The sequence below is a fragment of the Bufo gargarizans genome, chromosome 7 (genome assembly GCF_014858855.1).
Source record: "Bufo gargarizans isolate SCDJY-AF-19 chromosome 7, ASM1485885v1, whole genome shotgun sequence".
Taxonomy (NCBI): Eukaryota; Metazoa; Chordata; class Amphibia; order Anura; family Bufonidae; genus Bufo; species Bufo gargarizans.
In genome coordinates, this window is record NC_058086.1 from 105,933,022 (window position 1) to 105,946,939 (window position 13,918).

A 13,918-nucleotide genomic window follows, 5' to 3' on the forward strand; every position below is an offset into this window, starting at 1 on the left:
TTCTAGGAACTCGCCATGCCCCTCACGGAATACCTTGGGGTGTCTTCTTTCCAAAATGGGGTCACTTGTGGCGTAGTTATACTGCCCTGGCAATTTAGGGGCCCTAAAGCGTGAGAAGTACTTTGCAATCAAAATCTGTAAAAAATGGCCTGTGAAATCCGAAAGGTGCACTTTGGAATATGTTCCCCTTTGCCCACCTTGGCTGCAAAAAAGTGTCACACATCTGGTATTGCCGTACTCAGGAGAAGTTGGGGAATGTGTTTGGGGGTGTCATTTTACATATACCCATGCTGGGTGAGAGAAATATCTTGGCAAAAGACAACTTTTCCAATTTTTTTATACAAAGTTGGCATTTGACCAAGATATTTTTCTCACCCAGCATGGGTATATGTAAAATGACACCCCAAAACACATTCCCCAACTTCTCCTGAGTACGGCGATACCAGATGTGTGACACTTTTTTGATGCCAAGGTGGGCAAAGGGGCACATATTCCAAAGTGCACCTTTCGGATTTCACCGGTCATTTTTTACAGATTTTGATTGCAAAGTACTTCTTACACATTTGGGCCCCTAAATTGCCAGGGCAGTATAACTACGCCACAAGTGATCCCATTTTGGAAAGAAGACACCCCAAGGTATTCCGTGAGGGGCACGGCGAGTTCCTAGAATTTTTTATTTTTTGTCGCAAGTTAGTGGAATATGAGACTTTGTAAGGAAAAAAGAAAAAAAAGAAAAATCATCATTTTCCGCTAACTTGTGACAAAAAATAAAAAATTCTAGGAACTCGCCGTGCCCCTCACGGAATACCTTGGGGTGTCTTCTTTCCAAAATGGGGATCACTTGTGGCGTAGTTATACTGCCCTGGCAATTTAGGGGCCCATATGTGTGAGAAGTACTTTGCAATCAAAATCTGTAAAAAATGACCGGTGAAATCCGAAAGGTGCACTTTGGAATATGTGCCCCTTTGCCCACCTTGGCAGCAAAAAAGTGTGACACATCTGGTATCGCCGTACTCAGGAGAAGTTGGGGAATGTGTTTTGGCGTGCCATTTTACATATAACCATGCTGGGTGAGAGAAATATCTTGGCAAAAGACAACTTTTCCTATTTTTTTTTATACAAAGTTGGCATTTGACCAAGATATTTTTCTCACCCAGCATGGGTATATGTAAAATGACACCCCAAAACACATTCCCCAACTTCTCCTGAGTACGGCGATACCAGATGTGTGACACTTTTTTGCAGCCTAGATGCGCAAAGGGGCCCAAATTCCTTTTAGGAGGGCATTTTTAGACATTTGGATCCCAGACTTCTTCTCACACTTTTGGGCCCCTAAAAAGCCAGGGCAGTATAAATACCCCACATGTGACCCCACTTTGGAAAGAAGACACCCCAAGGTATTCAATGAGGGGCATGGCGAGTTCCTAGAAATTTTTTATTTTTTGCATAAGTTAGCGGAAATAGATTTTTTTGGTTTTTTTTCTCACAAAGTCTCACTTTCCGCTAACTTAGGACAAAAATGTCAATCTTTCATGGACTCAATATGCCCCTCAGCGAATACCTTGGGGTGTCTTCTTTCCGAAATGGGGTCACATGTGGGGTATTTATACTGCCCTGGCTTTTTAGGGGCCCTAAAGCGTGAGAAGAAGTCTGGAATATAAATGTCTAAAAATGTTTACGCATTTGGATTCCGTGAGGGGTATGGCGAGTTCATGTGAGATTTTATTTTTTGACACAAGTTAGTAGAATATGAGACTTAGTAAGAAAAAACAAAAACAAAAACAAACAAAAAATTTCCGCTAACTTGTGCCAAAAAAAATGTCTGGGGGGGGTGATCAATGACAGGGGGGTGATCAATGACAGGGGGGTGATCACCCATATAGACTCCCTGATCACCCCCCTGTCATTGATCACCCCCCTGGTAAGGCTCCATTCAGACGTCCGTATAATTTTTTACGGATCCATGGATCGGATCCGCAAAACACATGCAGACGTCTGAATGGAGCCTTACAGGGGGGTTATCAATGACAGGGGGTGATCAGGGTGATCACCCCCCTGTCACTGATCACCCCCCCTGTAAGGCTCCATTCAGACATCCGCATGATTTTTTACGGATCCATGGATACATGGATCGGATCCACAAAACACATGCGGACGTCTGAATGGAGCCTTACAGGGGGGTTATCAATGACAGGGGGTGATCAGGGTGATCACCCCCCTGTCACTGATCACCCCCCCTGTAAGGCTCCATTCAGACATCCGCATGATTTTTTACGGATCCATGGATACATGGATCGGATCCACAAAACACATGCGGACGTCTGAATGGAGCCTTACAGGGGGGTTATCAATGACAGGGGGTGATCAGGGTGATCAGGGTGATCACCCCCCCTGTAAGGCTCCATTCAGACATCCGCATGATTTTTACGGATCCATGGATACATGGATCGGATCCACAAAACACATGCGGACGTCTGAATGGAGCCTTACAGGGGGGTTATCAATGACAGGGGGTGATCAGGGTGATCACCCCCCTGTCACTGATCACCCCCCCTGTAAGGCTCCATTCAGACATCCGCATGATTTTTTACGGATCCATGGATACATGGATCGGATCCACAAAACACATGCGGACGTCTGAATGGAGCCTTACAGGGGGGTGATCAATGACAGGGGGGTGATCAGGGAGTGTATATGGGTGATCACCCGCCTGTCATTGATCACCCCCTGTAAGGCTCCATTCAGACGTCCGCATGTGTTTTGCGGATCCGATCCATGTATCCATGGATCTGTAAAAATCATGCGGACGTCTGAATGGAGCCTTACAGGGGGGTGATCAATGACAGGGGGGTGATCAATGACAGGGGGTGATCAGGGAGTGTATATGGGTGATCACCCGCCTGTCATTGATCACCCCCCTGTAAGGCTCCATTTAGACGTCCGTATGCGTTTTGCGGATTCCGATCCATGTATCCGTAAAAATCATACGGACGTCTGAACGGAGCCTGACAGGGGGGTGATCAATGACAGGGCGGTGATCAGGGAGTTTATATGGGGTGATCATGGGTTTATAAGGGGTTAATAAGTGACGGGGGGGGGGGGGTGTAGTGTAGTGTGGTGTTTGGTGCGACTGTACTGACCTACCTGAGTCCTCTGGTGGTCGATCCTAACAAAAGGGACCACCAGAGGACCAGGTAGGAGGTATATTAGACGCTGTTATGAAAACAGCGTCTAATATACCTGTTAGGGGTTAAAAAATTCGGATCTCCAGCCTGCCAGCGAGCGATCGCCGCTGGCAGGCTGGAGATCCACTCGCTTAGGCCTCTTTCACACTTGCGTTGTCCGGATCCGGCGTGTACTCCACTTGCCGGAATTACACGCCGGATCCGGAAAAACACAAGTGTACTGAAAGCATTTGAAGACGGATCCGTCTTCAAAATGCTTTCAGTGTTACTATGGCAGCCAGGACGCTATTAAAGTCCTGGTTGCCATAGTAGGAGCGGGGAGCGGGGGAGCGGTATACTTACAGTCCGTACGGCTCCCGGGGCGCTCCAGAGTGACGTCAGAGCGCCCCATGCGCATGGATCATGCGATCCATGCGATCACGTCATCCATGCGCCTGTGGCGCCCTGACGTCACTCTGGAGCGCCCCGGGAGCCGCATGGATGGTAAGTATGCTGCTCCCCGCTCCCCACTACAGTTTACCATGGCTGCCAGGACTTCTAGCGTCCCGGCAGCCATGGTAACCATTGAGAAAAAGCTAAACGTCGCATCCGGCAATGCGCTGAAACGACGTTTAGCTTAAGGCCGGATCCGGATCAATGCCTTTCAATGGGCATTCATTCCGGATCCGGCCTTGCGGCAAGTGTTCCGGATTTTTGGCCGGAGCAAAAAGCGCAGCATGCTGCGCTATTTGCTGCGGCCAAAAAACGTTCCGTTCCGGAACGGAAGACATCCTGATGCATCCTGAAGGACGGACTGTCCATTCAGAATGCATTAGGATAATCCTGATCAGTATTCTTCCGGCATAGAGCCCCGACGACGGAACTCTATGCCGGAAGACTATAACGCAGGTGTGAAAGGGCCCTTACCTTCCGTTCCTGTGAGCGCGCGCGCGCCTGTGTGCGCGCGTTCACAGGAAATCCCGGCCCTCGCGAGATGACGCAGATCTGCGTTAGGCGGTCCGGAGGTGGTTAAAATATATATATTTTTTTTTAACCCCTCCAGCCCTATTGTACTATGCATTCTGTATTAAGGGAAAATAATAAAGATCGGGTCCCCATCCCAATCATCTCCTAACAACCATGCGTGAAAATCGCACCGCATCCGCATTCACTTCTATGGGGCCTGCGTTGCTGGAAAACGCACAAAGCGGAGCATGCTGCAATTTTCACACAACGCACAAGTGATGCGTAAAAATCACTGTTCATCTGCACAGCCCCATAGAAATGAATGGGTCCGGATTCAGTGCGGGTGCAATGCGTTCAACTCACGCACTGCACCCGCGTGGAAATCTCGCCCGTGTGAAAGGGGCCTTAGAGTTCCACATTTAAAAGATCTAAATCACCATCTACTACGTCTACATAGTATTCTCTACACAAAGTATTTTTCCTTACTTTCGATAGGAAAAGGTTGACAAAGTATGGACTAGGCCTTCGTCACAATAACAGTTTTTTTCCCCCGTAGGCACTGCATTAATAAATGAGTGATATGGCTGTTGGTCCCTGTTAGACCTGGTATCTACTGAATTATGCCTCAATCATACAGCGATTTTGAGCCAAAACCAGGTGCGGCTCTAAACACAAAGCAAGTACAGATCTCTCCCTCATACCTTATGTGTTTAGGAGGCTCCAATCCTGGTTTGGGCTCACAATCACTGATGTGTGAATGAGGCTTTAGGCCTCATGCACACGACCGTTCCGTTTTCTGCGGTTCACAAACCATGGATCTGCAAAAAACAGAAGCCGCCTGTGTGCCTTCCGCAATTTGCGGAACGGAAGGCCCATTGTAGAAATGCCTATTCTTGTCCGCAAAACGGACATGTTATATATTTTTTGCGGGTCTACGTAATGGAGCAATGTATGTGGACAGCACATGGAGTGACGACCCCATTGATATGAATGGGTCCGCACCCGAGGCGCAAAAACGAAATCATTACTATACTGTGTGATCCTTCAAAACAGGAGGCACACGCAGAGGGTTATTCGCACTGAACTCGCTTCTCGTGTGCTTTGCCCAGTTGTACACATCTGTCTCCTAGTAATACACTGACATGGGATAAATCTATGAGATTATACAAGACATACATCATTTATATGGATTAGATAAATGATCTAGTCACCAGTGCAGTGACGTCACTGATCAGCTCCTGCTATCATTCTCACATTCACCGTACAGACGGAGGCGGCCCCACACCCGGCTACCTACTGTAACCTCTACAACACACTCACCCCACTCCAGTCCGTCCAAGGAGGAGATGCCGCCACCTCCCGGCCCCGGGCCCTGAACCCCGTTAAACATTGTGTGCTCAACCTCAGATGTCATTTCTTCCTATTTCCGCAATGGCTACAACTAAATACACGTCGGTAAAGGCTAAACCATCAATGGGAAGGACCTTCTGACGTCAGGCGACACGTGACATAATGAAATCAGCTGATTCCTGTCACCCTCGCGTCTCTTCCGGTGCTGTGCGTCACTTCCGGTATAACTTTTTAACAAGGAATAGTAGAAATCTGGCCGAACACCGGAAGAGGCCTGCATCGCATCGCTGGCGTGGAGGTAAGTATTAGTGTTTGTTTTTTTTTCTTTTGATATGTACAATAGTTTTGCAGGCACATTAGGGGACTCTAAGCTCTGGTTACTGGGCTGGCACGTGATTGGGGTGGAGGGGCTCTTGTTAACGGCACGTGATTGGGGGGGCTCATGTTAACGGCACGTGATTGGGGTGGAGGGGCTCTTGTTAACGGCACGTGATTGGGGGGGCTCATGTTAACGGCACGTGATTGGGGTGGAGGGGCTCTTGTTAATGGCACGTGATTGGGGGGGGCTCATGTTAACGGCACGTGATTGGGGTGGAGGGGCTCTTGTTAACGGCACGTGATTGGGGGGGCTCATGTTAACTGCATGTGATTTTGGGGGGGGGCTCTTGTTAACGGCACGTGATTTTGGGGGGGGGCTCTTGTTAACGGCACGTGATTTTGGGGGGGGGCTCTTGTTAACGGCACGTGATTTTGGGGGGGGGGCTCTTGTTAACGGCACGTGATTTTGGGGGGGGGCTCTTGTTAACGGCACGTGATTTTGGGGGGGGGCTCTTGTTAACGGCACGTGATTTTGGGGGGGGGCTCTTGTTAACGGCACGTGATTTTGGGGGGGGCTCTTGTTAACGGCACGTGATTTTTGGGGGGGGCTCTTGTTAACGGCACGTGATTTTGGGGGGGGGCTCTTGTTAACGGCACGTGATTTTGGGGGGGGGCTCTTGTTAACGGCACGTGATTTTGGGGGGGGCTCTTGTTAACGGCACGTGATTTTTGGGGGGGGCTCTTGTTAACGGCACGTGATTTTGGGGGGGGCTCTTGTTAACGGCACGTGATTTTGGGGGGGGCTCTTGTTAACGGCACGTGATTTTGGGGGGGGGCTCTTGTTAACGGCACGTGATTTTGGGGGGGGCTCTTGTTAACGGCACGTGATTTTGGGGGGGGGCTCTTGTTAACGGCACGTGATTTTGGGGGGGGCTCTTGTTAACGGCACGTGATTTTGGGGGGGGCTCTTGTTAACGGCACGTGATTTTGGGGGGGGCTCTTGTTAACGGCACGTGATTTTGGGGGGGGCTCTTGTTAACGGCACGTGATTTTGGGGGGGGGCTCTTGTTAACGGCACGTGATTTTGGGGGGGGCTCTTGTTAACGGCACGTGATTTTGGGGGGGGGCTCTTGTTAACGGCACGTGATTTTGGGGGGGGGCTCTTGTTAACGGCACGTGATTTTGGGGGGGGGCTCTTGTTAACGGCACGTGATTTTGGGGGGGGGCTCTTGTTAACGGCACGTGATTTTGGGGGGGGGCTCTTGTTAACGGCACGTGATTTTGGGGGGGGGCTCTTGTTAACGGCACGTGATTTTGGGGGGGGGCTCTTGTTAACGGCACGTGATTTTGGGGGGGGGCTCTTGTTAACGGCACGTGATTTTGGGGGGGGGCTCTTGTTAACGGCACGTGATTTTGGGGGGGGGCTCTTGTTAACGGCACGTGATTTTGGGGGGGGGCTCTTGTTAACGGCACGTGATTTTGGGGGGGGGCTCTTGTTAACGGCACGTGATTTTGGGGGGGGGCTCTTGTTAACGGCACGTGATTTTGGGGGGGGGCTCTTGTTAACGGCACGTGATTTTGGGGGGGGGCTCTTGTTAACGGCACGTGATTTTGGGGGGGGGCTCTTGTTAACGGCACGTGATTTTGGGGGGGGGCTCTTGTTAACGGCACGTGATTTTGGGGGGGGGGCTCTTGTTAACGGCACGTGATTTTGGGGGGGGCTCTTGTTAACGGCACGTGATTTTGGGGGGGGGCTCTTGTTAACGGCACGTGATTTTGGGGGGGGGCTCTTGTTAACGGCACGTGATTTTGGGGGGGGGCTCTTGTTAACGGCACGTGATTTTGGGGGGGGGCTCTTGTTAACGGCACGTGATTTTGGGGGGGGGCTCTTGTTAACGGCACGTGATTTTGGGGGGGGGCTCTTGTTAACGGCACGTGATTTTGGGGGGGGGCTCTTGTTAACGGCACGTGATTTTGGGGGGGGGCTCTTGTTAACGGCACGTGATTTTGGGGGGGGGCTCTTGTTAACGGCACGTGATTTTGGGGGGGGGCTCTTGTTAACGGCACGTGATTTTGGGGGGGGGCTCTTGTTAACGGCACGTGATTTTGGGGGGGGCTCTTGTTAACGGCACGTGATTTTGGGGGGGGGCTCTTGTTAACGGCACGTGATTTTGGGGGGGGGGCTCTTGTTAACGGCACGTGATTTTGGGGGGGGGCTCTTGTTAACGGCACGTGATTTTGGGGGGGGGGCTCTTGTTAACGGCACGTGATTTTGGGGGGGGGGCTCTTGTTAACGGCACGTGATTTTGGGGGGGGGGCTCTTGTTAACGGCACGTGATTTTGGGGGGGGGGCTCTTGTTAACGGCACGTGATTTTGGGGGGGGGGCTCTTGTTAACGGCACGTGATTTTGGGGGGGGGCTCTTGTTAACGGCACGTGATTTTGGGGGGGGGCTCTTGTTAACGGCACGTGATTTTGGGGGGGGGCTCTTGTTAACGGCACGTGATTTTGGGGGGGGGCTCTTGTTAACGGCACGTGATTTTGGGGGGGGGGGGCTCTTGTTAACGGCACGTGATTTGGGGCATCTACTGAGCCCAAGAAGAAGGGGTATTTTACATGGGTGGCTCTGTACAGTAGCATTTTATACTGGGACACATTATGGTGGGTACTATGGGGGAGGGGGGAGAGGAGTACTATGGGGTCATCTACGGGGGGCACTAAGAAAGGATATTTTATACTTGAGAACTATGGGGGACACTGAGTGCGTCTACTGGGGCACTTTATATGGGGCATTTTATACTGGTATATTACTCCACATGGTATAACCCCCTAGTAGCCGCATCAGCCTCTCCCTGCTATCCCGCTGCTCTTTCTCCAAATCCTTATTATAAAATCTTTCTCATTAGGATAAAACACAACATCAGCTCTGCCGAGCCCCCGGCCAAAGTGTTGAAGTGGTCTCCGAGATCCCCAAGGGCCAAGCCAAGTAACTGTAAGCTTTCATATGAAATATGTTCGTTATACACATATAGCATAGACTGTTCCACACAATATACAGTATACCGCTACACTGTGTAGTCTGTTCTATAAGCACCATTGTTTTGTGGCGGCGGACAGAAAATATTCTGGAAGTGCCCCTCCCGAGACCAGGCTCTTGATCCGCCACTGGTCTGGACCGCTCACAGGAGTGTACATTTCTTTTAAACTGTAATCCGTTGACCTGCAAAAATCAGCGTTCACTCGGTAACAACTACCGAAGCTAGCTGAGTGGTGTAAGTTTAAGGTACTAGTAGAGACGAGCGGCCTCTGAATCCTGATTTAAAGTCACTGCAGGATATGGATTATAGTTTAGAAATGTCAAATGTACACTCCTGTAAGAGGTGGGGAGCGGCACCTGCGGATGACACGTGTTGCATGGCGGGGCACCTGCGGATGACACGTGTTGCATGGCGGGGCACCTGCGGATGACACGTGTTGCATAAGATGCTATATACGGTATGTGTCATCCAAAGATCCCCCTCCCGTGCGGGTGCTGCCGGTCTCTGGTCGGGGCTGTGAAGGCCTTGTGTACAGCTGTCCCTGTACGTACATGTGTGGGCAGAGATTCTCTGGGAGCGTGCCTCATGGTAGTGGGCAGCTGCTGATTCTGATGCCTATCGGGGCTTTACAAATATAAAATAAACCAAGAGAACACCCCTGGTTCGCCCGCCGCTCCTGAATGTCCCTCTGGCCTGTACAGCCAGTCATTGGTTCTGTTCTGACTTTCCGGCTCCAGTGGTGGAGAATAGGTTTTGTGAGGATTGGCTTCTTGGCTGGACAACCCTTATTTTAATGTCTTTATTACATACACACATTTTTATTATATATAATTGAATGTATAAATTTTTTTTGCAGGATCATCCTTCCCAATTGAATTGTAACTGCGAGATGATTTGCGTTCTGCCAGGCCTGTATGTTGGCAGTGCCAGTGATGCCAGCGATGTCCAGTCCTTGCATGCTGCTGACATTACTCACATATTAACCGTAGACAGCACAGAGCCAAAGGACCTGCATCTCTCATTCCAGAAGACATTTATTCATCTTTTGGATGATTACAGTGCGGACTTGCTGAGCTGTTTACCTAAGTGTTTACAGTTTTTAAAAGACGCTCTTGAAAAGCCGGGATCCTGTGTTCTAGTGCACTGGTAAGTTGTGGCAAGTCTGCATATTACTCCAGTTAGGCTACTTTCACACTAGCGGTTTTGCTGGATCCGGCAGGGTTCAGCAAAAACTCTTCCATTACTGATAATACAACCATCTGCACCCGTTATGAACAGATCCTCCTAACCTGAAAAATGTAGGAGCCAAATTTTAAATACATATAATTACTGTATAATAAAAAATTTAAAAAGACATATCTTACCTAGGGTTGTCACGATAACAACAAAATTTTGATTCGATATCATAAAAAAAGTATTGCAATACTCTATATACTATGCGTACATTTTATGGAACGTTTGAACCATAATAGAACAGTCCAGTGCATTTGGACAATACTGCTCCATCCAGCTTTCCAGAAGCCTTACGCTGGGTTCAGACCTGAGCGTTTTACAGCGCGTTCCTACGCGCTGTAAAACGCACAACAGGCAAGAACCAATGATTCCCTATGGGAATGGTTCTCACCTGGGCGTTTTACAGCGCGTACGATCGCGCTGTAAAACGCCCGACGCTCAAACAAGTGCTTGAGCTTTTTTTTGGGCATTTGTCGCGCGTTCCCGCACATAGAAATTCGGGAACGCGCGACAATGTGTGAACGCCAGTCTCTGTATGCGCGATTGTAAACGCCCGTACAATCGCGCATACATAGCGCTCGTTTCAGAACGCTCAGGTCTGAACCCAGCGTAAGGCCGAATGCACACGGCCGTGAGCGGTCCGTGGAACTGCGGGCTGGATTCATGCTGAGAGCAGGAGCGCACGGCGCCATTGGTTGCTATGACGCCGTGCGCTCCCTGCTGCCGCCGCAATACAGTAATGCGGCCTAATAGTGCAGCTTCTATCTATCTTCCCTGGTATAGAAGTTTGTATAATCATCCATGTATACTATATTAGTCCTAGAGATGTTCTTCCAATTGACTTGTGATTTATGTGACTGTTGTAATGCTTGTGATCTGTAGTACTTTTATGGCCCATCCAGATCCTTAGCTTTGTTTGTTTACCTACTTATAGTATCTCTTCTCATGTGCCTTACTTCAGTGATTAATTGATTAACCCCTTAAGGACCCTGCCATTTTTCACCTTAACCCCTTAGTGACCACCCATACGACTTTTTACGGCTGACACTAAGGGGCTTTAGGGTGGGCCGCCGCATTTACGGCGGCCCAGTCTAAGCGCGGACCCGGCTCCCAATCCGGGCTGTTTAACCCTTTAAATGCCGGGCGCAATGGCGGACTCCCTCTGTCTCCCATCAGCACCGAAAAAATGTGATTGCGGGGTACTGATGTGTTGGGTAACTTACCTTGCTTCCGATCAGGGCCCCGAGCCTGTCTTCAGTTATCTCCAGCGGGCTGTGCCTCTGTGGCGCAGCCTGCTGGTCAAGGTTTGAATAGCATTGCTATTGAAATGTAATGCATTATAGAGATAATGCATTACATTTTAAAAGCAATCAAAATACTGTATATTATACTCCCCTTGTGGGACTATTAAGTAGTTAAAAAATATATACATTTATTAAATAAAATTACCATAAAATAAAAAAAAAAATTATTTTTTTTGATTGAAAATGCGCTTTTCAATGAAAAAAAAATTGCAAAAAGAAAATATTCCCCATATGTTTGGTATTGCCGCATCCGCAACGACCCGGACTACATAAATATTACATAAATTATCCCCTATGGTGAACGCCGTGAAAAGAATAAAAAAATAAGAGAATTTCTCATTTATTCTTAGTTTCCACCAAAAAAAACTTAACAAGCGATCGAAAAGTGGCATTTACTCCAAAATGATACCAATGAAAAACACAAGTCGTCCCTCAAAAATCAAGCCCTCACACAACTGCATAGAAAAAAAAATAAGTTATGGGTCTTGTGAAGTGGCAATGAAAAAATTATTATTTTTTTGTTAATAAATGGGGTTTTATTGAAAAAAAGTTGTAAAGCGTAAAAAAAAAAAAAAAAATTAATAAAAATCTGTATTTAGTATCACTGTAATTGTACTGACCCGGAGAATAAAGGAATAAAGATATTATGTTATTTGTACTGAAAAAAATGAATGCCGTAAAATGGAGCCATTAAAAACTACAACTTGTCCCGTAAAAAAAAAAAAAAAAAAAACCCTCATAAAGCTATATAGACGAAAAAAAAATAAAAAAGTTATAGCTCTTGGAATGAGACCATGAAAAACGCTTCGTCATAAAGGCCCAAACAGGCTTGCCATCTGGGCCATTTGCCCCTTTCCTGACAAGGCCTAATTTTGCAAATCTGACATATCTCACTTTATGTGGTAATAACTTTCAAACGCTTTTACATATCCAAGCCATTCTGAGATTGTTTTCTCGTCACACATTGTACTTCATGACAGTCGTAAATTTGATTCAAAATATTTTATTTTTATTTATAAAACGAATACCAAATTTACCAAAAATGTAAAAATAATCATAAGTTTCAAAATGTCTATTTCCCTGCTTTTAAAACAGATAGTAATGCCTCCTAAAATAGTTTACTTTTACATTTCCCGTACGTCTACTTCATGTTTGGATCATTTTGTAAATTACATTCACTGGTCACACAGCTCCACAAACATAGCACTAAGGCCCCTTTCACACGGGCGAGTTTTAGGTGCGGGTGCGGTGAACGTATTGCACCCGCACTGAATCCTGACCCATTCATTTCTATGGGGCTGTGCACATGAGCGTTGATTTTCACGCATCACTTGTGCGTTGAGTGAAAATCGCAACATGCTCTATATTGTCCGAATTTTTTTTTTTTATTATTTTTTTTACACGACGCAGGCCCCATAGAAGTGAATGGGAAGCGTGAAAATCGCATAGCATCCGCAAGCAAGTACATTCGTGCTGACAGCATCAGCGCACGGCGTCATTGGTTGCTATGACGCTGTGTGCTTCATGCAGCCGCTGCTGTACAGTAATACACTATACTATACTAGTGTATTACTGTACAGCAGCGGCTGCATGAAGCGCACGGCGTCATGGCAACCAATGACGCCGTGCGCTCATGCTGTCAGCAGGAATCCCGGGCGGGTTTCCACGGTCCGCTCTCGGCCGCGGAACACGGCCGTGTGCATGAGGCCTTTCAAGTAGCTTCGTTCTTATCAGCTGTGTGTTTAATCACAGTGACAGTTTTACTGCAGGACAAGATGGTTCATCCTAGTGCGTTAAGTACCTGCAAGTTAGGACGAGCATTCTCGTCCAAGGTCGCTTCCTCTCTTCTAAATCACCAACTCTTATTATGGGTGATTTTAATATCCCCATTGATGATGATCCTATCTCCCCATCAGCCTCTCACTTTCTTTCTTTAACCTCCTCTCTTGGCCTATCACAACGTGCTTCCTCTGCCACGCATGAACAGGGCAATATACTTGATCTAGAGTAGTCTTTTTCCATCACTGCTCAGTCTCAAACTTTAGTAACTTATCCTTCCCACTTTCTGACCACAATCTTCTTTCATTTACCATAAAGGCCTCTCACTTTTCTCATGACAATCCTATTTTTCACACTTGCAGAAACCTACACACCATTAACTGCCAGCAACTTAACACCCTACAACTAGCTCTTACCCCAATCACTTCCCTCCCCTGTCCAGATTTGGCTGCCAATCATTACAACCAGGCCCTCAAAACCACCCTAGATGAAGTTGCTCCAATATCAATCCGACCCACTTGACACAGAACACGGCAACCCTGGCACACATCTGAAACACGTTTTCTCCAGATGTGCAGAAAATCGCGAGTATCGGCAGACATCCTCCATTATAAATTTATGCTCAAAACATATAATTCAAACATTGCCAAACAAAAGTACATCACCTCCTCACTCTCAAATAACTCAAAATGACTTTTTGACACTTTTCATTCCCTTCTAAGCCCTAAAGTTCCTGAACCTTTCACTGACCTCTGCGCTGATGGCTT

The 13,918-nt window shown here is 47.7% G+C and overlaps 2 protein-coding genes across 3 annotated transcripts in view; one reads left to right on the top strand and one right to left on the bottom strand.

Moving 5' to 3' along the window:
* ATF6 (activating transcription factor 6) overlaps window positions 1-5,611 on the bottom strand; it is a 313,452-nt gene extending 307,841 nt beyond the window's left edge. For both annotated transcript variants that reach the window (XM_044302165.1, XM_044302164.1), the window contains exon 1: window positions 5,451-5,611. In XM_044302165.1, the coding sequence (XP_044158100.1) occupies window positions 5,451-5,544 (94 nt within the window). In that variant the 5' untranslated portion in view covers window positions 5,545-5,611. The remainder of the gene's footprint in view (window positions 1-5,450) is intronic.
* A 54-nt stretch (window positions 5,612-5,665) lies between these two features.
* The window catches only part of DUSP12 (dual specificity phosphatase 12), a 131,444-nt gene continuing 123,191 nt past the window's right edge, over window positions 5,666-13,918 (top strand). Inside the window, exons 1-3 of the mRNA XM_044300648.1 lie at window positions 5,666-5,778; window positions 8,704-8,789; window positions 9,692-9,981. Of these exons, the coding sequence (XP_044156583.1) occupies window positions 9,725-9,981 (257 nt within the window). The 5' untranslated portion in view covers window positions 5,666-5,778; window positions 8,704-8,789; window positions 9,692-9,724. The remainder of the gene's footprint in view (window positions 5,779-8,703; window positions 8,790-9,691; window positions 9,982-13,918) is intronic.